We start from the raw sequence: 22,719 nt of genomic DNA, 5'->3' as shown, positions 1-22,719 counted from the left end.
GAATTGTGCGAAAACTATTGCACCTACAGCGCCCACGTTTGGCACACTTTTAAAGTATGACAAAACCCTCAACTTGTCATAGGTTTTATAAAATTTTAGCAATAAATGCGATAGTTATAAGCAAATTTAAAAATGGGCACTTTTCTTGTTTTTTTTTTGCAATAACTTTCTTGTTTATTAACCGATTTTAATATAACAAGTCTCATTTTGTAGATAATTTTATTCCCTACAAGCTGTCTGGGAGTCACTTTTCCTAAAAGTGCTTTCCAGCTAAAATTGATGATTTTCCCTGCAAAGTGAAAAAGCCGTTTTCCTCACTTATTTGTTTAAATAGAAAAGTTAGCTAATAAAAGTTTTTGACTTACGAGATGAGAGATGTCTTGTATTATGTTCCTTTAGACTTTTTAGGAATTTTTTCGAGTTTCTCTTTTTTTTCGCTAATTTTCCTGGTCTAAAACGACCTTTTAAAAATATCTTAAAACATTATTATTTTATATTTATTTTTTTAATAAAATTATTTTTTCTTTACATTTTTTTTTATACGACAACACATTATTTATTAACAAAAATGTATGTATTAAAGTTAATAATATGCTTACCTCACACACTGATTCAACATGGAGAAGAGAGAACTCAATGCCCGCAACCTGGTGAAATCCATGATATGTTCCTGTTCCATGGCATATTCCAAACACTTAACGACGAGTCCGTCAGGTGCCAAATAGGGCTGCAGCAAGTTAACCACATCGATCTGAACTTGAAGAGTGGGTGACAACATATCATCTTTGCTTTCTGATTTCTTTCCAAAGCTCTCATCTTCACCTTCTTCGAGAGGGATGTTCTTCAACCTCAATATGTAATTCTCAAAGATCATTTCAGTAGACAAGACGTCTTCCGAGAACCACACCATGCCGCAACGAGATACTGTGGCTAAAGTAGCGTATTTCAAATCTTGTACCTGAAACAGAATCATTTAGAAATTGATGTATTTTTATTTTGTTGATAATTTACCTCGAACATAACTCGGACATTAGGTGGAAGGGAAAGACGTTCTCCGTTAGGCAGGGTCAACAATTTATTATCGTCAAGAACCGAATTCAAATTTTCTACCCACTCAGGGTCAACATCACCATCGAAGATAATCCACTGACGTTTATTAATTTCACCTCTCACGTTGTCAATGATTTTCCTAAAATTTAAACAAATATTACCTAAATTTTAAAATATAAGTGTACTAGTACCTCAAAATGTGGGTAAAAAGACCGTCGGTCCACTCTCTCGTATTGGGATCTAACACACCGTAGAGGGCTTCTTTGCTAATGGCTTTTGGATCGATGACATGAGCAACACCTTCAACTCCCTCGTATCTCTCTAACGCCTTAAGGAGGACCCTCCAAGCAGTGCTTTTACCAGAACCACTGGGGCCTACCATCATCAAACCGTGGTTGAGATTTGAGATTTGGTATAATTGCAGTACCTACATCATTAAAATGAAAAATTACACACTTAAATTTGTAATTAAAACTGTTTTATCATAATGAAACCCTGTACCTTTGCAACCCAGGTATCCCGCTGAGCAGCATGAAAGAGTAAATTACAAAAGAATTATAACAAATGATTTATAAATTAAGTGCTAAATCTCACCTTTTCCATCCAAGCTGCTCCTTGTTCATCACCCTCGCCACATACCAGATATTCTTCGGCACATACTTTCCTAATTTCATCCTTGAGACCTGCAATGTTACTTTTTAATTAGTAATGTAAATGAATAAAAAATTAGTATAATCAAGAAAATTTAATAAAAAGATATATCTGACGTATTAGAAAATGTTTACTTAAAATGGTACCTTTCATTTCTGCCCTTGTATATTGCACATTAGGGAACACATCATTCAACAGACTAAAGAGCAGCGGAATGTCCTCTGCCACAAGTTTAGGAACCATTGTTTCGCACACGGATTGTATCAATATCTCTTGTTCTGGTAGATTCTCAGCAATACTCGCCTCATCGATATTAGTCTCGCCACGTTGAGTCATGCCTTCTTTGATTCGCTGAATCCTATCCCTCTTCACGTTACCAGCAGAAATCAGCACAGATTTCAGCGCACGCAAACCGAAATCGTAATGGGACTGATTTGACAACTGCTCATCGCACAGCCTAAAAAAATATATGTATTATATATTACATTTTTTAATTTGTTTTATATTGTTACTTGAAGAATGGGACAATTTTGCAAGCTAGTTTCTCAGCTTGGCGGAAACCTTGTGAGAACAGCATGACCTCTGCAATGAGTTGTCTGTCGGGCGTTGTCATAGCCAAGGATCTAAAAAGTTTCTTCAAGTTGTCGGGTAAGTTGGACCTTCCGGCATATCCAGGATTCATGGTGATGAATATGGCCATATCTGGTGAGACTTTCACTTGTTTTCCCACCAATTCGACACTAATACCTAAAAATAATTTCGATGCAGGTAAAATCGAAATGATTTTCAAATAAAAGGCAAAAGCTGTAGGCCCTGCTAGTTATACAGTGTTAATGAATAGGTCTTACAAACTTTAACAGTAGATAGAACTTACCAAAATAGTAAAACAAATTGCTAAGAAAGTTATTTTCTTTTATAATTATTATTCTTTATAATACTAATCTAAAATTAATAAAAAAATAGTCGAGATAATTTGATTTTTAAACTGTACTTAACCGCAATTGGGAAGTTATATGTATGCACCAGAGATATGGAGTAGGGGAGAATGAGCTTCGACAAGTGCGCATCCACATTTCTAGGGACGCTACGGGCGCAACCATTTTGAAGGCTTTTACGTCATGCAGTTGTTGTTGACGTTAGGTTCGCAGGTGTTTTTTGAGGTTATTCATATTTTTGTGTCAATTTCGTTTTTATTGAACTTTAAACATGTCTTGTGCTTTGTGCTGTGAAAGGAAGTGCAAATTGCAGAAGATTTCCAATACAAAACATCAGTTTTCATGTGTAAGTACAGAACATTTCTAAATACTTATGTAACTGTACACAAAAATAAGATATTTCCACTTTTTATTCTAAATTTTTATTGTAAACATATAATTTTTTTATTTCTAGCTTTCCTAGAAATGAAACTTTACAGGAGTGGCTGAAGGTTCTTTCTATCGAAAAACAAAACTGGGTATGGACAAAAAATAACGTAATTTACTCTGAACACTTTAAAGCAGATGATTTTGCCCCCTTTTGTGGAAAAACAGTACGACCCACCTCTGTACCTTCCATAAAATTATTTTGAGCGAGAGTACTTTATCGTGTTCAATTAATGCAGGAGCTTTGACCAGTAAATCGATGTTACAATCAAGTGGATCATCTTTGACCTATAATGTTACTGAAGTTCGAGAAGGTTCAACGTAAAAAGAAGAGACCACTGGATTTAAGGTAATAAAGATATGTAATTTAAAAATAGTAGTAATGCTAAGAATGTTAAATACGTACCCTGCCAAATTGTTTGATACGCACCTAATAAATTAAGAAATATTTTTACAGTAATTTTATTTTCAGTGTTCAGAATACATCGAATGGTAACACTAGTACTGATAGTAGTGCTAAGAGAAGGAGAATTATGGCAATGAAAACATACATTCGTATAGGTAAGATTATTGACAAAAAATTTGGTTACAGTTTAATGGATAACTTTAATAATGAAAATATCTTTGCAGTACATTCCTACTACAGTTGCAACGAAAAATGTTATATTGAAACGTACACAAGAAACTTACTGAAGAAAGTTTTACAGTGCTAAAAAAACAATCGAGTCTTTAAGAAAAGAAATTAAGGACGGATTATTATGGATTATTTAAGGCCCTGCATTAAGACAAAAATTAAATTAATTATTTTCAACCATTAGTAAATAAATATGTTAGTTATAGTGTTTTATTTTAATATACAAAATATTTAGAAACTACATCGCAAATGTTTTTTTATTTCATATAAATTGAGTACCTACCGCAATCTGTTAAAGTTTATCGTCTCAAAAATATATTATTATTGGTGTGATTAATATTCTCTGTTGAACCTTCTATGAAACAAACAACATAATTAAAGTATCATTCAATTAATTCAATGTAAAAGATAAGCACAATGTCGGTGTGTGCAGATTTATACATATATGATAGGTAATAATATCCTATGTAGTAATGATACAACTCTAGCCGTTGTTCTTGGGTAATATAGTATTTAATATATTTTTATGAAGTGCATAATATGTGAAAATTTAAATTTTTATTATATAATAAATATTCAGACATACCTAGAAAATTATGAAAAATAATTAATATGTAATTGAAAATTTCAAAAGTACGTATTTGATAGTTCATATTTCATTTCAAATTTAATGTAAAGTTATGTGCGTTTCTAATTAGAAATTTTAAAACTGACCTGGTAATGTAATACAGTCTCCCCTCATATCTAAAGCCTTCAAAATGGCGACTTCCTTTATTAGCAAGTTTGCGCATCTTGATCTCTGGTATGCACGTATCAATGTTGCCCATTATTTTTTTTATACCAAAAGCATGCAGAAAGCAAAACAGGAATGGAAAATAATTTTGAAAAAACAGATAGCTTTTGTATGACTTTTTTTTGTAACATGTTATTTTAGTCGCTTTTTTATTGTAATGACCACAGTGTATGTGGATAGATAGTATTATTATTGTAAGCAGAACTAATTTATGTGTAAACATTATTTTTGCGGTTTTAAATAATACACATAATAAAAATAACAAAAATATTTTGTGCTCTAAACATTTAAAATATTTTTTAAAATCAATTTAAGTTTTTAATAGCGTTAATGACCTCTGATCTCTGATATTGACCTAGTTTAGGACAAGTATATAATATCAATTCACCTGACGAGAAATGACAACAGGGCACTAGGCGGTTGAAAAAAACAACAAATAACCAATGTTAATTCAATTTACAGGGTGTTTGTTATATGGTATGCCATTTTGTAACTTTCTGCATGAATTAATTGTTTTTACGGGAAGTGAAAGTGAGTTTTTACTTATTAGTGAACTGTCTTGTACTGTGTAAGCAACTTTATAAGTTATTTATTTGTGTTTGTGTGTCTTTGTTGTTAAGTTCCTGTACAATATTATAAAAAAGCACATGAATCAAGAAAAATTAGATTTGACAGTGACGCATGCAATAACTCCCAATGTGCACCGATGGAATATGACAACTACAAAAAAATGGTAAAAAAAAAACTATTTTCATGACAGGAACTGTGAGAATAAAATTATGACACTTTCCCAAATGTCAAAGTTTAGAAGAATCGAACATTTTCGAAAAAATTGAGTGGGCAGTCTGTGCAAAAAATTTGATTTATGTGAAGTTGCACATATCTTTCTCTGTCTGCCTCACCTTGGGTTTGGAAAAAAATAAAAATTATTTACCACTCCCGATTCTTAATCACAATATGCTGTAGTATACCTGCCATTAATTGACATATTAGTAAAGTAATTCACCAAGTTTTTCCTTCATCACAGATATTTGATAAATGTGATTTTTTTTATTTCAACACCCTGTACTTTGAGAACCAGTGCATTTAGACACTTAGTTTAATAAGACTTTTTGTTCTAAGATTATCCAAAGAGCGACCTCTTGAAGATATGACCAGACATAAAAAACATCCTGCATATTTTTTTACCATTTTAGAAGTTCTACCTAGTACAGGAGTAATGTTTGTAAATAAAAAATATCTATACATACTTCCAACAGAGACACCATCAGCACTGGCTTCCCTTTGAGATTTCAGAGCCTCTTGAATGGTCTGCACTTGCTGGGAAACAGCAGACAACATTCTCTCCTCCAATCTATTAAATTCATCGAAACAACCCCAAGCACCCACTTGGCAAAGACCCACGAAGATCCTTCCCATGGCTTGGAAGTCAAATGTCTCATCACAATTGAATACCAACACAAAACGACCTAGTTGATTACCGAGTGCCTTAACTGACTCAGTTTTACCAGTTCCAGCAGGACCTAAAAAGAATAATTTGTACAGTCACATATTTTTTTTTTTGCTTGGAAACGAACTAACAAGCATGAAATGGTTTTCTGAAAAAATTGATCGTCTACTAGAATTGTTACTTACCAAAGGGTGATCCGCCCAACCTTGCCTCGAGAGCTTGGGTCATAGTTAGGTAGCATCTATCAGTTAGTGGTGTTTGAACGAGTCTATCTTGCACGCCGAGATATTCAAAGCCGTAGTAGAACCTGGCATTGGCCATATGAATGGTAAGTTGCTTCAAAACTTCCGTCTGTCTCGGATCGAAATAGAATCTCATCTCGCACAGCCATTCGAAAGCTTTATTGCTACAGACACCGTTGGCGATAAGCCTGCGAGTAACAGTTCTCTTGTGAACAAATTCATTAATCAAGTGTTCCAACTTCTTCCTACGTAGCTGAGGCTGTTCTTGGAGTACAGAATCTGCTAAAACATTCAAAGTATTCTCGACTTGTTGCAAGACCTTCTCTAGAGGTTCCTTCTGAGGTTCGCTGTTCATTTTAACTAGAGCCGCTTCCACATCTTCACTCCAGAAGATCTGCGCAGCGAGCACAACGATTTGTGCTTGGTACTTATCTACCCATGACATGTATAATTTTGAATCTATGCCATCTTTGAACTGTTTGATGTCCTGCACGGCTTGAGTCAGGTTTGAAGCCAACGTAACACGCATCTCTTTTTCTACTAGAGTGAGCCACTCATTGATCTTGGGGTGTTCGATGGTCGAAACTGGATTGCCAAAAACAACTTCTTCTCCTTCTCGGGACGCAATGCCAGTAATGATGTTGTTATCTTCATTCAGCAGGATAGAAGCAACTCCGGCAAACATTTTCTTGAAGTGCTTTTGCAATCTGGCTATATTCTTGCTGTTACCAATGATTTCCAACAAATCCTCATCTCCAACAAAGTAAAATCTGGGGAAAGAAGTACGTTCCCTTTCCAGATACTCTCCAAGAGCTTTCTGAATTTTTCCAAGTAAGTCAGCCAGTCTTTCCAATGCTCTTTGAACACCCGGTATATTCAGAACATCCATGACCATCGGACTCTTACTGACTTTCTTCATTAGACCCAGGAATTCCGAACTGATGCTTTGGAAACGAGAAGTCTCGACTGGTAGAAGAGTTTTAATGTCAGCACTTCCAGAAAATATACCTTCCAGATATACCCATCTTCTCTGCACGTCAATCCATACATCAAACAAAGCATTGATGCGGTTCAATTTCTCCTCCCATGTAAGGGCCTCTTCCTCGAATACTTTGTAATAAGGTGACAGTTTCATGGCGGCAACGGAATTAATGTGCTCTTTAACCTTGTTGAACAAATCATCCCAGCCTCGGATAAGTTTACATTTATTTTGGTAGTTGATCAGATCCAACTCGTATGTTTGCCAAGATTCACGAACTTGTTTCAAGAATTCTTCTAAAGCCATCTCTCCCTGAGCTATGAGAATGATGTCTTTAACAATCGATTCGTTCTTCTGTAGGTTTACGTCCCATACTTGTCCGAGGGTTAAATCAGAGAGAACCCAGTTTACTCTCAACTGTTTCATCAGTTGCTTCCAGTGGCGCTCCTTCAGAGCGTCCGATTTCAATTCTACAATCATCATGTTGACTTTAGTGTAAGTCTGGAGAGTTTTCTTCACATATTCGTAAGAAGCATATTGCCTCAATCGAGCAGGGAGTTCTTTCAATTGAGCAGACATCGCGTCCAGCTGTTGACGGAGTTTTCTAGGTTGTACAGACAACCAAGGCTTTTCTCTAGTTTCATCGATCTGTTGCCAAATTCTGGACAGTTCAGACCAGACGCCACGCAAATCTTGCAACTCTTCATAGACGACTTGCATGCGATCTTCACTTGTGCTTACACCGCCTGGTTCTTGCAATTCAAGAGCTTCTTTGGCCTTAGCAACATTGTCCCTCTCTTCTTTCAGTCGAGCAAACTTACTCTCAAACAATTGCAATTGTGACAAGGCCTCGTCGGGTCTCAGATGACCTTCGACAGGTTTGCTTCTTTCCCAATCGCCCAGGAAATCATTGGTGCGACTTTCCACGGCTTTATCCTCAGAGACGATTTTCTGTTGGAGGCTCGCAACTTGCGTTTGAATGCTTGAATCCTTACGTTTGATGATCTCATTAAACGCCCCCCATTCCCCTTCAAGATTTTCAACGTGCAACCACGAGGTAGGGAACTGGAACCGCTGACGCTCCAAAATTCTCTGCCCCTCTTTGTATATATCGACCTGTTTCTCCCAAGCCTTCATGTTACGCTTCAGCTGTTGAACGTAGGTGATAAAGCTGACTGCATCGGACGTACTAGCCGCTTCTATGCTTTGAAGTTCCAGATCTGATCGAGATTTGGAAACATTCGCGTGGAAGGTGGTCATTTCGTTGCTGAGCAAACTTCCAAATTTGCCTAGGGTTTCCTTGTGCCAAGAATCATATTTCAGGGAAACCTTACTCTGGACTTTAGCAAAGTCTATTACGATGGGTCCGAATTCTCGGCGAGTATCTGATGTATCAAAGGTAGTTCTGGTCTTCCTATAAAGAAATGTACAAATTGTATCTTTTCAAAATTAAGGATCTATAAAAATACTTATATTACTGTTTGTTCTATCACAATCGAAATGAAAAAAGTGCTTCGAAAATTGGTTCAAACACATCAAAAGTGTATTGATCTTCATGGAGAATATTTTGAAAAACTAGTCATATACGACGATTAATTTCTTTTTTTATTCTCAATTTCAGAAATACATAAGGCAATCCTCTATTATGGATTTTTTATTTTATCAGCAAAACCATGATTTTTATCAATCTCGCTTCATACTAGAGATCGACCGATATACGATTTTTGGCTGATACTGATAAACGGTCGATACCGATATATCAAAAGCCGATATACCGATATATTGGCCATTCGACTATTTCCGTTGCGAGTCAGGTGGTTTGCATTGAAAACCCACGATACTCATCATCACATAACATTTCCTCGTGCAATTGGATAAAGTCAGAACGTTTATTTGTGATTTGCGTTAGTTTAGCATTTAGTGTTTTATATTTATCTCTGCAGATTAACCAGTAAAATAAAATTATAATAAAATGCCCAAATCAAGCCCATTATCGAAATTTTTAGAAAAAATATGTCACAACAAGGAGAAAACTGAAAATCCAATTTGTATTGGTCGCAAAAAATCTGTTTCTTATATGACAACTTGCCACAAATTAAATTATAAATATTTTTTAAATAATGTTTACGTTTTGATGATGTTTCACATTTTTTATTATATTTTGTCTCTTTTTCTCATGCGTCTAAGTATAGTTTTAATTTATTAATCATTTCTAATTAAATTACATATACTTACATATAATTATTTATTCCTGTCTTCTTTATTTTTTATATTAAAACATAATTATTTAAATTTTTTCTGCTAAAACCAATAAGTACTGTTTTAATTGTCAGTGTTGCGAGAAACAACTAATCCGAGGGTTATATGCCCCTACCGGCATTGAATTATACTCACAACATCTAGGATCCTTCGTCAGTTTAACCCACCAGGCTGGCTAGACTGGCCTATGACACACTGATGAGGACTAATAAGTCCGAAACTGGTCTATGCCTGGTGGGTTAAACTGACGAACGATCCTAGGTGTTGCGAGTATAATTCAATACCGGTAGGGGCATATAGCCCTCGGAGTAGTTGTTTCTCGCAACACTTACAATTAAAACATTGTCTTCGTCCTCTGTGGGTGGCAGTCGTGCAACAAGTACCTGCAATATAGCAGGTCGCTTCCTACTGTAGCCATTTGAATGGCACAGTTGGAAGTCAGCACGACAGATGGAGCCATTTGTGCTCCCGCGTACAATAAGTATTAATTACTGTTACATTTCATTTATTTTAGGTAAAGAACTTTTGTACTTTTGTACAAATAAATTATGTATTTTTCAAGTATTTTTACTCGATTTTTAAAAATATTTTTGTATTAGAAATTGATATATCGGTCTATATCGGCCGATACCAGTAATCGGCCAAAGAGGCCGATAATGCCGATATATGTATCGGTATCGGTCGATCCCTACTTCATAGGCTACAAAAATACTTACTTGATATCATTTAAGCACTCCATCCACTTGCTAATGTCATCTCCCAAATTTCCATACAAATTATCAGCCTGTAGGTCCCATAAGGATTGGTAAGTTAACCACTCACCGACATAATTTTGTACCTAAGCAAAAAGGTATACCGTATATACAACATACCTCCAATAAAAAAAACTTACCTCTTTTATCTTGGAGGCAATTGCACTATAAGCATTATTCAACGGTACAGAACCACCGGGCAACTTTGTCAAAATATTCCTATAAGTTTCTGTGACTGGTTTGTCGACCCCTACTTGATACCTGCTGCTCTGCAATCGTTGCTGCGACGTAACGATCGCCTGCCAGGCGAACAGTTGTTGCATAATTTGGAAACGGGCCTCTTCTATACTCGGATACAAGTACATCGTTTGGTTGGTAATACGGACTTCGTGTACTGCTATTTGAATCTGGGGATCCCCGCCAGGTTTATGCGTAGGCTGAGCAGGAGCATCCGTATCCATGCTGTGATCTATTTCCTTCTTCTGCCCGCTCAAGGCGTCGGTCCATGCTTCGATACCTGCTTGCAAGCGACGAGCTAAATTTTTTTCGACCTACAACCACACTTTACATAAAGACCCGCATTTAAATATTCCGAAATGTGTATACCTCTTCGTCTAATCTGCTGACCCAAATGTGTAAATTGGAATACTGCTTCAAAGATAAATCGTCAACTGCGTGTTGAATTTTAGATAAAATATCGGCGAAAGTATTGGCAGAGTAAGGGCACGTCTCCAAAGATCTTACGTCGACTTCAAGTTGTTCCCCAACAATTACGAGTTCTTCTACACGTTCTTGGAAGCTGACCACTGTATCGGAGAGACGCTGAACGTAAGGATCTAACTTATAACTTTCCCAAACTAATTGGATGCCTTCGGCTATCAGTTGTTGTACTTCCTTCCTCATTCCAGCCACAAGTGGAATTATGCTGGCTTTGTCTTCGATCTAGGAAAAACAGTCAATTAATATTTAAACTACCACAAGTGTTCGTAAACATATCATGCAATTTAGCATGTTGTAAAAATAGTCTTTTCAGAAAGCGGGCTGTCGCAACAATGAATACTGTTTGAGGTACTTGAAGAAATACAACTATTCTTCAGTTAGTTTTTTTCCCCTCAATTTGTGTATTCATTTAAAAATACAGTGAAACTCCATTTAATATCGATGTTTTGTTGCGTTATGCTGCATTTTCGTTTCGTCTTATTTTGATTTGTTCAGGCAAGAATATGTTAAGGTACACCGATGCACTCGAGATGTCATTCTCTATTTCTTGTTTTTCCTAATGTTTAATAAATTAAAACAAAACATGTTATTATGTGCCTATTTGTGTCCAATTGACAAATATTTTAATTCGGTTTGGATTAAACAGGTTCCACTGTATATGTAACAAAAAAACATAATTGCTATTAGCTGCAATAAAAGCATAATAGACACACTTTTCTACATATAATACACATTGACATTATTAATAATTAATATTTCTTGATATAACTGATCCTATCAAATTTTACATGAATCATACCTGAAATAATATTTTTTTTTATAGTTGTATGGGGTTGTCCATCATTCGTCATGTCCACCCCCCATTATTCTTCAAAATAAACCATGTAAGAAATTATAAGTTTTTTTTTTAAAATTAATGTAATGTTTTTTGACAAGTAACACATAAAAATAGGCACTAGAGTAAGATCTTATTCTTTCTTAGGATCGTTGTGTCTCCTCGTGAATTGAATTAATAAATATAAATAAAACAAAATTATTATATTATACAGTGTGTCTACTTAAGTTGAAACCAGATGGAAAACTTTTTTATTATTGGTTTTATGAAAAAAAGTTATTCTTCATAAAAAGTTCTGCATGGTCTAAAATCTAAAATGCAACCTTCAGTTATCAAAATTTCCCAGTCATATACGAGGTATATCAGAAATTATGAATTTTGCTCAAGAGTAAAGTACCCTTATTTTGACAATACAGAAGACTGTTATAAAGAAAAGTTATTTTGAATTAAGTTATTTTCAAAAATGCATTTAGCATGAAGATTCAGGTTTTGTGATTATTTACGTTTTACATTATAAATTATTTGTATTATTATTATTATAATTAAATTGCAAGGTTGTTCAAAAACATTAACAAATGGAAAGGTTATCATATTCTTAACAAATAAGAGATAAATACAAATAACTTATAATGTAAAACGTAAATATTCACAAAACCTGAATCTTCATGCTAAATGGCTGTAATTGCATATTTGAAAATAACTTTTCTTTATAACATTCTTCTGTATTGTCAAAAATAAAGGTACTTTACTCTTGAGCAAAATTCATAATTTCTGATATACCTCGTATATGACTGGGAAATTTTGATAACTGAAGGTTGCATTTTAGATTTTAGACCATGCAGAACTTTTTATAAAGAATAACTTTTTTTCATAAAACCAATAATAAAGTTTTCCATATAGTTCCAACTTAAGTAGACACACTGTATAAACCAATTAGAAAAAAAGCTATTTTGAAACGACAGTGTCAAAACCAATATTTGCAAACTTTACTATTTTTTTTAAATATAATTCTTGACCAGTTTGATTCTTACATTGTATTTTTCTATGTCGAAACATAGAGAAAATAAATGGTGACTCTTGTGGTGCACCGCCCTCTACATAAAAAATGTTTTATAAAATTTATTTTTAATTTTTATGATTAATAATCGCTCACTATCTCGGTAAAAAACCTTGTTGAATTTTGATAATCACCGTACATGTAAATTTTTATTTCTGTTTATGCAGCTTTAAAATATCTATTTATTATATACATAAGTTTTAATAACCATGAAGGCACTACATGAATAAAGTAGGAGGGCCCCTTAGGCCGGTTTTTGGCCTAATTTATTTTTGGCTGAAAAAATCTGAAAATTTTTTTTAGTACCTACTAGCTATACTGAATCGTTTCCATCCTAAACGGAACAACCCCCTCCCCCTCCTTTCCTCCTCCACCCCCTTAAATGCTGGGGAAACCATCGCTTATTAGAGAGCTTAGAGATGCGAAAGACATTCAATTCCTATGAATCTTACATATGAAGTTTTTTGGGTCCCTGATCACGAATCTGGTCTCAGAATCACGAAATTCAAAATGGCGGATCCAATATGGCGGACAAGAAAATTGAAATGTCTTCAAAATGCATGAATTTTTTTGTAATGAGGTTTTTTGGGTCTTGGATTACCAATCTGGACTCTAAATCACGAAATTCAAAATAGTGGATTCAATATCGCGAACAAAAAAATTAAAATGTCTAAAATGCATAAATTTTTGTGTAGTGGGGTTTTTTTGGACTCTGATTAAGAATCTGAAGGCAGAATTACGAAATTCAAAATGACGTATTCCATATGGCGGACAAAAAAATTAAAAAGATCTTCATAATCCTCAAATATTTTATTTATAGGAACTTTCTTGGATCACTGATTACAATTATGAATTCAGAATCACTAAATTCAAAGTGACTAATCAAATATGCACAAACATATGTTTAATTATTGATTTTTTCTTTTTCATTTTATTCAATATAAATGTGTCATCTCATTTAAGGGGGTGGAGGGGGAAAGGAGGGTGAAGGGTTGGTCCGTTTAGGGTGAAAACGATTCAGTATAGCTAGTAAGTACTAAAAAAAAATTTTTCAGATTTTTTTCAGCCAAAAACTGGACTAGGGGGCCTCCTTTGAAAAGGCTAAAAATTAAAATCAACACACATATAGTATTTTAAGACGAAATAAAAAATATACTTTATTGTAATTACGTTAGAAAGTAAAGAAAGAGATACACTATAAGATTGCAGCAGCAAAATGTACAACATAAGGGGATTTTTACAAAACAATGAACATGCACGAACTGTTCTGTCATGCGAAATTTATCCAAGGGAGTATCTAAAAATCTACCTTAACCCCACTTGGTGGACTAGTCCTGTTCGTTAGCTAGTAAAGGGCAGTATAAATAAAATTTAATGCTAATCTGTTCTATATGGTCTCTACCACTTAATATACATCTGCAATTTTGTGAAATATTATAATATTCTAAGAATTGTTCCCATATCACATCAAAATAGTATAATAAAAAAAATCATTCATCATTTGAAAATCGTAAAACTTATTTAGATGTCACAGATCATAGTAGAGACCTTTCAGTTTTCAGTTAACACATCTAATAAATTGCTAAATTTTATCTTCAGAATATAAAAACATTTACCTTCTCCAGTGTCATTTCATACGTTCTGACGCTCTCGATAAGCGAAATGGCGAATGGGTACAGCTGATTAGCTTGATGCGCCTTATTCACAATGGCCAGAGGTACACGGAAGCCAAGACATTTCAAGTTACGAACTTCTTTGGCCAACGTTATAATTTCCGGCAGGAAGTTAACCTTCAACTTCAACACGTTGCCCCTGCCAGTTCTCGATCTCACCGCTTCTATGGTAAAAATTCTCCCTGACACTCCCAAGTTACGCTGTTGCACATTGCGAGCCCAATCATCGAAAATTTCCTGGGTGTTCAACTTCAAACGAAAGCTATCGCCATCGGCTTTCAGTTTTTGACCTTCTATGTGGTTCTCCCATCCTTTACCTGAAACAAAATAAATATTTATTAATCAAGTATTCTAAACATACTAGAAAGGTACGAAAATATAGAAAACACTAATAACACCTTCAACTGTCTTTCGTTTTTTTTGCAATATTTTTCTTTTTAATGGATTTTTAGAAATGCAGGTATTTTTTGACATGCCGCTTTATTTGCTTTAAAAAAAGATATGTTCTATGTTGCTGAAATTGTTCCAGAGAAATATGGACTACAATTTTTTATAGCAGTCTCATCAGTTAATGAATATTTGGAAGAGAATTCTAAACTAATTAAACTTAATTTTTTTTTGCTAAATTCGCTTCTAGTCTAATCATAATCAACTAGATCACATCGGTTTTGTAATACTAGTACGTCGAATCAGCAAAATTTCATTTCAAGGATTCTGTAATTGTTAACTTCGTTGCCATGACAAATTTGTAATGTGGCGACTTCGACGTTACGTTCTGGAAGCATAAATCTCAAGCAGTAAATATCAGCCTACATCAGAATTTCTCGTTAGTTTGGAAATTTACAAAAATTATCAACATTTCAAAAGAATTTTGTGAAAATTATTTGTCAACCCATTAGTATTAACTGTCGGCTATTTTACTTTCACAATGAGGAACACAATACATTATTTTAAGGTTTTTAATTTATAAAAAATAATATGTAAACACAAACATACACCTTAGCAAATATTTGACATTTGTCATAATTTATAAAAAATGACAGTATAATGATTAGCTCATTATACTGACAGGGGTGCTGCGATTTAGCTGATGATGGTTTAATTAATTTTCAGTTTTTTGCTAAATACACAACCAAATAAAATATTTTTTTNATGGTTTGTTTTTATAGTGGATAACCCTATTGTGGTAAAAGACCGAATTTTTCTCTGATTTTAGTGGCATGTACTTTTTTTACAGTACATAAAATAAGACTTAAAATATCTTTATTTCCTCAAAATCTAACTACAAAAAATATGACAAAAAGGACTGTTTAAGGTATACTAAGTGCCCTCTCTATGTTTTAGGTAAAAAATTAGCTCATTCTTATTTGGCTACCCCAGAAACTTCTTCATATCAAACTTCATTGATTTATCTTTCAAGAGGGCTCTATAGCTAATAGGCAACCAGTAATACATCTTTATAGATTTTATTACACAGTTTGTCTAAATATGAATTAATGCACAAATAACAGACTTTCCCCCATTTTAACGCAGATTTTCTATAAAACAGACTTAGCTTGAAACTCAAATTACTCTTTAATGTAAAGAAATTTGTAATTTACGATGCCGTTTGTTCGAAAGCGGCAAACTATAGGTTTCTTTAAAACAAAAAGTAATTTGAGTTTCAAACTAACTCCATTTTATAGAAAATCTGTGTTAGAATAGAATTATTGTTATTTATGCATTGATTCATAATTAGACAAACTGTGTAATAAAATCTATAAAAATGTATTGCTGGTTGCCTATTTGCTATAAACCCCTCTTAAGGTGAATAAGGTATCTTAAAAAAAGTGAATCAAAAAATTTTATTGACGGCAGATAACTCCAAGGAAGCACAATGTTTTAAGATAACTTGATCTAAGTCGATTTATTTTCACCTATGAAAACTACACTGAAGTATGGCCCCTTCGCTCCGAACACCCTGTATAAGAATTAAATAATGTTGAGAATTGAAATCACTTACCAAGGACATCTTCAACTCTCCTCAAATAAGTAGTAAGTTGATGATCAATCTGTTTTGCCCAAACGATAGATCCCGCAACAGGAGGTAAATCACGTACTTTGCTTATCCTTGCACTGTTACTTTGAGGATACTGCACCTGTAATGAAAAAATCAATACAAACTCTTTTTTTAAAAGCTAGAAAAAACTTACTTTGAATTTTTCATGAAGAGCCTCGATGTCATCCTTCACTCGCTGTATCAAATGGGTCTGATATTCTCTTATAGCGCCCCTGATATGTGGCCTCACAAAGAGAGCGTTAAATCGAGAGAAAATGCGGAACATCTCATTCGCATTCTTAGCAGTTCCGAGTTGATCGCGAAGGTGGGCTGTAATTCGAGTCTCAACTCTATCGATTCGTTCTTCGTATCTTTGAACTGCCGCATCCCAAGCATCTTGACCTTCTTTGGAAATATCCAAGCAGTCCACTTCTTTGACATTTTCATAAGCTAAATTCACTTCCTAAAAATGGTTACAAATAAATAATATGAAAAGAAAAACAATAAAATATCAATATACCTCTATGGCATTTGCGTCGGCTGCATCAAGGGAAAAGGTAGGCTTCGGTGGTTCCAAGTCCTCTCCTTCAATAGGAGCTGCCGCTTCTCTAATAGTTGGTCTCAAAACACGAACTATGACAGTTCGAAGTTGTTCGTGTTGCCTGCGGAACTTTCGCATTTGCTCCATTCTACTTTGCAGTTTCTTGTGCTGTGCAGAAATACGCCAAACCATCTTCATGTGCTCATCACGTTTTTTCTTCATTATATCCCTTTAAAGAAAACAATTGAAAACATTAATTTATCACATTAGGAACCAATCAGATTTTGTTGTATTGCTGTTATCAATATCAAACACAGGGTGTAACTTTGATTGGGGGTCATATTTATATGGAGGCTCCCTTTGACCTTTAGAAACACACGCCATTTGAGAAAGCCCGTTGTTCACCTCTGTTTTGAGCACTTCCTCATTCTTAAAACGCATACCTGCTAAGTGTTGATTCGGTTTCGGAAAAAGATAATAATCGTTTGGTGCGAGATGAGACAAATAAGAAATGTGTCTAAAGACATCTCAATGAAAACTATCAAGAAGCTATTGGGTTTCCCTTGCACTGTGAGGGCCCACGTTGCCGTGGAAGAGGAAAATGTTTCTGAATGACCATGTCTCAGTTTTCATAGTTCACAGTAATGTTGAGCATTGATTGTGGTCTCTTACTTAAGATAATCTATTATAAGCGGAAGTGCTTGTGGCGGTGTTCACAAATGTTTAAGTACAATTTAAAAGATGAATTACAAGTCTACTACTTGTTTTATTTAAAAAAAAATGTATTTCGGGAAAATACTCTGTGACATAATATTATCCTTAAAAGACCGATTCTCATATAAGTTACAACCTCTATATAGGAGTAGTGAGGTTCATTTAGGACAATAGTCAAAACTTATTGAGAGACAAGTTAAAAAAGTATGGAGCTATAAGATAAACTCAAATTATTTGTTATAGTCCAACCAAATTACACTTGGAGAAAAAAAATTGTTACCTGGACTTTTATAAGTGGAAATGGTAAAAGGGCTTATAATAAACATAAAAAGAAATGCGTGAGCAGGGGTGGCGGAGGGTTAATTTGGGGGGTTGAAAAGTTGTGAAAAATTGTATCGTTGGGATTTCTGACAAAATTTGACGTCAAACAAAAAAGTATCCAATGCAAAAGTTGTAGATCGTGCAAAATATCTACAACTATCTACTTTTGTAGAGGTCACTTTTTACGATAACCTCAAAATTTCCGAGAAAAACGCGAAAAACAGTTTTTTTTCAGATTTTTTTGTTTTTTGTTTCTTATTTCCCCAAAATTTTGACGAAACTTTGTGAAAGTATACCTTTCTATGTCTTAAATAACCACAAAAATTTTTTAGATAAAAAAATCAAGAGTTTCCAAGATATTCATTTTAAATACGTCGTTGCTATTTTTATGACAAAATCTAATCATTTTTAATTCTGAATTAGATAATATTACTATTGTAATCGCTTAAAAAGTTTTCAGCTATCATTTAAAATTTCTCCTAAGTATGGTTCTGAACGCTTTCAAAATATCTGTTGGAGGAAGTTATAACAGTATAAAAGTCAATACAGCACATAATATCCAACAATTTTTTTTAGTCAATAATTTAAAAAGTTGTACCTAATAAAAAAATGATACAAATTTATGAAATGTTTTATTATTTCTAATTAGTATTGCTAATAGCAGTAAAAAAATGTGTTGGATATTTTTTGCGGTATTGATTTTTATACTGTTATGAAAGTGGACAGAGCCGTACTCAGGAGAAATTTTAAATGATAGCTAAAAACCTTTTTAAGCGATTACAATAGTAATATCATCTAATTCAGAATTAAAAATGACTAGATTTGGTCATAAAAATAGCAGCGACATATTGAAAAAAATTAATCTGATGATAGCCCCTCGAAGATGAAATGTTGGATTCCAAAAATGTTGACGCCATTGTATAGAACGAAAAAAAGTGGCATTGTAAATATGCAATTTATTTTAAAATTCGTTTTCAAATAAAGCCAGAAAAAAATTAAACAATTTTGCAAAATTTCGGGTTTTTTCGGATATCTCCGGAACCTCCCGGAATTTTAAAACTTTCTAAACGGCATATTGTTAGGTATAAAAAAAACACAACTTTTTTCTACTATGAGCCACCCCGTATCTCTTACCATTTCCTAGATCCTAATGCTATTCCATCCCTATCTTGGACACACTGTATATTTATGAATTCATCAAAATTAAAGAAAAAATAAGTACACTAATCGATGCTATTGAAAAAAAAATGTATTATTTATTTTATTTATTCACTATTTGACTTATGTTTATATCCATACTGTACAAAAATAAAGTTTTGGGTCAAACAATGGGACAGTTTTTTTTGTATTTTTTCCGTACAATTGAACGCTGTAATCAGTTCTTGATTTTTTTTTAAATTTAAACAAATTATCAACAATTACTGAAAAATTCATTGTTGCAAATTATTTTTTTTTTTGCATTTTTGAGCATGTTTTTGAACTGTCATTACAGATTTTTTTATTTCACCAAAAAGTATATGTTAAAACGAAAAACATGATTATCGGCAGAACTCTGTAGGATGATTTTTCTAAGTAGAATATTTCCTTGAAAAAACAGTGTTTTAGACCGGAAAAAATGAATGTCGGAAACTTCCTCATTTTTTTATCTGAAAAAATTTGCGGTTATTTAAGACAGAAAGGTATACTTTCACAAAGTTTTGTCAAAATTAAATTATTTTTGTGGAAATGAGAAATAAAAAACGAAAAATAAGAAAAAAAAACTGTTTTTCGCATGTTTCCCGGAAATTTTGAGGGTAACTTAAAAAGTGACCTCTACAAAAGTTGTAGATTTTTGCATGATCTACAACTTTTGTATTGGATACTTTTTCATTCTATTATTAAAAAATGAGGAGTCAAATATGAAACATTACGGAATGCAGCAAAACTGTGAAGTACTTTTTCTACTATTCTAAGTTACATTGTTCTAAAAAAGTATTACCTTAGTAATGCTTGCAATTTTTCATACTCGTCTTCCCAAATAGCAAAGACATCGAAACACTGAGTCATAACTTTCTCAAACTCATCAAATGGAATGTGCATCAATCTCCTTGTACCCAGAACTTTTAACAATTGAGCACCCAAATCTCTTGAAATGGCTTCTACAAGTCGCAAACACCTCTGGATGGGATACTTGGTGGACCTCACTTTACGTAAATGAGCAAAAATTAGTTGCACAGCTGCTCTAATCCTCTCCAGTTCGGTAGCAGCCAGTAGATCATTGATGGGAAAATCTTTCATTAATGGATTGTAATCATTAACGGTGGCAATGGCCTGTTTCAATCCAGTATCGGTGTCGAACGATACAGTTGCATGGAAACGTTTACCGTGCTTCAGAATGTCTAGAGTTAAAGCAACTTCCATACTTTCACGCTTCTCTTGGATTCGATGCAAAGCTCTTTCAAGATTCAACCAAAAACTTATTTCTTGCAGGGCTGTACCTGATGAAGGGTCTCTATCTAATTTTGTCACCTAAATTGAAAAAACATATTTTTAGATACTTGCAATATATTAAATCAATTACAACCGACCTTCTGAATTTCTTTTATCCAACGATTTACACCATGTTGTAATTGATTAAGGAAATTGGAATCTTCAACTTTGTCGCTAAAATCTGCAACTTTCGGTTTTCTTCCTTCATCAGCACACTGTTTAATGAGACTGGCAACGTAAGGATGTACCTGTAAGGTTATTTCAGGAATATCTATATTTTGTTGTAAATGCAATAACCCCATTTCAAGTTCAGCAATAGTTTTTTCAACAGCAGGAGCCATCTTATCGCCATCACTGTAAATCAAAATAAAATAATTTCATATTATGTGTATTGTTCTTATTCTTAAATCTATAGATCCATCTCAATCAAGAGTCTATTAAAAATATATTCAATTGATTTCTACGAAAATAAGAAAATTGTAGACGCTACAGGGCCCACCTAAATATCAAACTTATGACATATTTATGACTACAAAATTAAATAGAATAGGTATCTACAAATCAGGGGACACAGTACCTATATAAATCGTAGTTTTAAACAAATTACAATAAGCAAATTTAATTGTAAATAAAAAAGTTTATTTATATCACTAAAAAAAATACATAAAAATTTTGAAGTTCTTCTGTACTTAAAAATGGAAAAGGACTGCAAAAGAAAATCTGATCAGTCAACTAATATTTTGCATTTAATTTTTTCCACGAAAATATAGTACAGGTAGACTAAAATCATTTGTGTCCCGAGGGTAAGCTGCGTAGTGGCAAAGTAATGGACTGGGCAACGGAGCTTTTACTATGGGCTACCTGCTGCCTACATTTCCATCACATTCTACATCAAGTGCATTCTCTTTTTAATTTTTACATTTCAAAGCTCAAGTGAAATTTGTTCAGTTGATGAAATTAAAATAGAAATTAAAATAAAAGTTTTCCATCTGGGTGAAATTTGTAACATAATAGTGTCAAAATCTTGAAATAGATCTAATTTTTCAAATCATGTTTTATTAACGAGATAGAAGGATAATTACCGATCTGCCCTTCCAGATTCTTTTACATACGATTTAAAAAATGGAGCCACTGTTCGGCTAACATAATCGTGTAAAATCTCATAAGGCGATCCATCGCTGAAATTCATCAATCGCACCTGTGCCCTAATACTTTTATCTGCTTCTACCACTGGCCCTCTTTTAATACAAACCAAACTCGACATTTTAGAGTTTGAATAGTGAACTTCATTACTGACATAGTATGTAACAGGCTCTTTTTCTTCTTCGCCTTCAGGGGGCTGATCATTGTCATCATCTAAAGAATTATCAGAAATTATGAGTGATAAAATACGTTTTTGTAAAATAAAAATTATAATAAAGTACAGTCGATCAATAACGAAGTACCGTTAACAATTATGACACGTCGCTAGGGTCGATGACTAACGCTGTTACCTTTAGAGGAATTTCGCTGGACGTATAATGTAGAAACTTGAGGATCGCTTATAAATTTCCGAATGCATTCCTGGTTTGCCTTATCATCTAAGGCACTTACTAAATTTGTTGGTTCCGCTTGGCTATCATCCTCAGGCAAAAGGACGGTAGCCGCCTTCAAAATAAAATTTGTAAAAGCCGTAAAATCCACGACTGCGACATTTTGAGGCTCGGGAGTATTTTCACTCCCTTCTAAAGAGTCCCCCATTTAATTGGGGTCAACTAAAATCTCACAACATACACGTATAAATAAAATAGTAAAATAGATATTTCACCACAATCTAATCTTTTACAGATCTCAAATCACAACGTCAAAGGATCGATGACGAATGAAAAATGAAATGGAATAAGGAAAGGATTCTAGGAAATGAGACAAAAAAGAGAAAATGAGACGCAAAAAGACTGCAAAGCGCATAATCTAATACCACAGCTTATATACTAGGGATGGGCTGAACATGACTGATCCTGCTCACTGAACCGAGACCGAGCTTAGAGCATTTACTATATAAAGGAAGCACTGAGTGTTAAAAAGTGTAGACTCTGTTGAGAGAAAGAGCGTTGGTTATGTACTTGCTCTCTTTCTCTCTCTAATCGTCAAGAAAGAAGTTGTGTTAGCCAATCCGTCTCTTCGCGAGAGAGAAAGAGATG

General features: G+C 33.9%; 1 protein-coding gene across 1 annotated transcript in view; it reads right to left on the bottom strand.

Moving 5' to 3' along the window:
• Positions 1-22,457, bottom strand: part of LOC108909762 (dynein heavy chain, cytoplasmic) — a 41,186-nt gene extending 18,729 nt beyond the window's left edge. The window contains exons 1-19 of the mRNA XM_018714174.2: positions 22,033-22,457; positions 21,622-21,895; positions 20,638-20,893; positions 20,049-20,578; positions 17,015-17,264; positions 16,649-16,957; positions 16,459-16,594; positions 14,400-14,773; positions 10,778-11,113; positions 10,312-10,722; positions 10,136-10,257; positions 6,125-8,574; positions 5,740-6,012; positions 2,214-2,448; positions 1,848-2,158; positions 1,645-1,733; positions 1,242-1,477; positions 1,012-1,189; positions 600-958 (exon numbers count right to left, since the gene is read on the bottom strand). Of these exons, the coding sequence (XP_018569690.1) occupies positions 600-958; positions 1,012-1,189; positions 1,242-1,477; positions 1,645-1,733; positions 1,848-2,158; positions 2,214-2,448; positions 5,740-6,012; positions 6,125-8,574; positions 10,136-10,257; positions 10,312-10,722; positions 10,778-11,113; positions 14,400-14,773; positions 16,459-16,594; positions 16,649-16,957; positions 17,015-17,264; positions 20,049-20,578; positions 20,638-20,893; positions 21,622-21,895; positions 22,033-22,279 (7,376 nt within the window). The 5' untranslated portion in view covers positions 22,280-22,457. The remainder of the gene's footprint in view (positions 1-599; positions 959-1,011; positions 1,190-1,241; positions 1,478-1,644; positions 1,734-1,847; positions 2,159-2,213; positions 2,449-5,739; positions 6,013-6,124; positions 8,575-10,135; positions 10,258-10,311; positions 10,723-10,777; positions 11,114-14,399; positions 14,774-16,458; positions 16,595-16,648; positions 16,958-17,014; positions 17,265-20,048; positions 20,579-20,637; positions 20,894-21,621; positions 21,896-22,032) is intronic.
• Between the last annotated feature and the right edge of the window lie 262 nt (positions 22,458-22,719).

Source organism: Anoplophora glabripennis, unplaced genomic scaffold, assembly GCF_000390285.2.
Source record: "Anoplophora glabripennis isolate ALB-LARVAE unplaced genomic scaffold, Agla_2.0 scaffold492, whole genome shotgun sequence".
In the NCBI taxonomy this organism is placed as follows: Eukaryota; Metazoa; Arthropoda; class Insecta; order Coleoptera; family Cerambycidae; genus Anoplophora; species Anoplophora glabripennis.
This window is presented reverse-complemented; position numbering and strand designations above follow the sequence as displayed.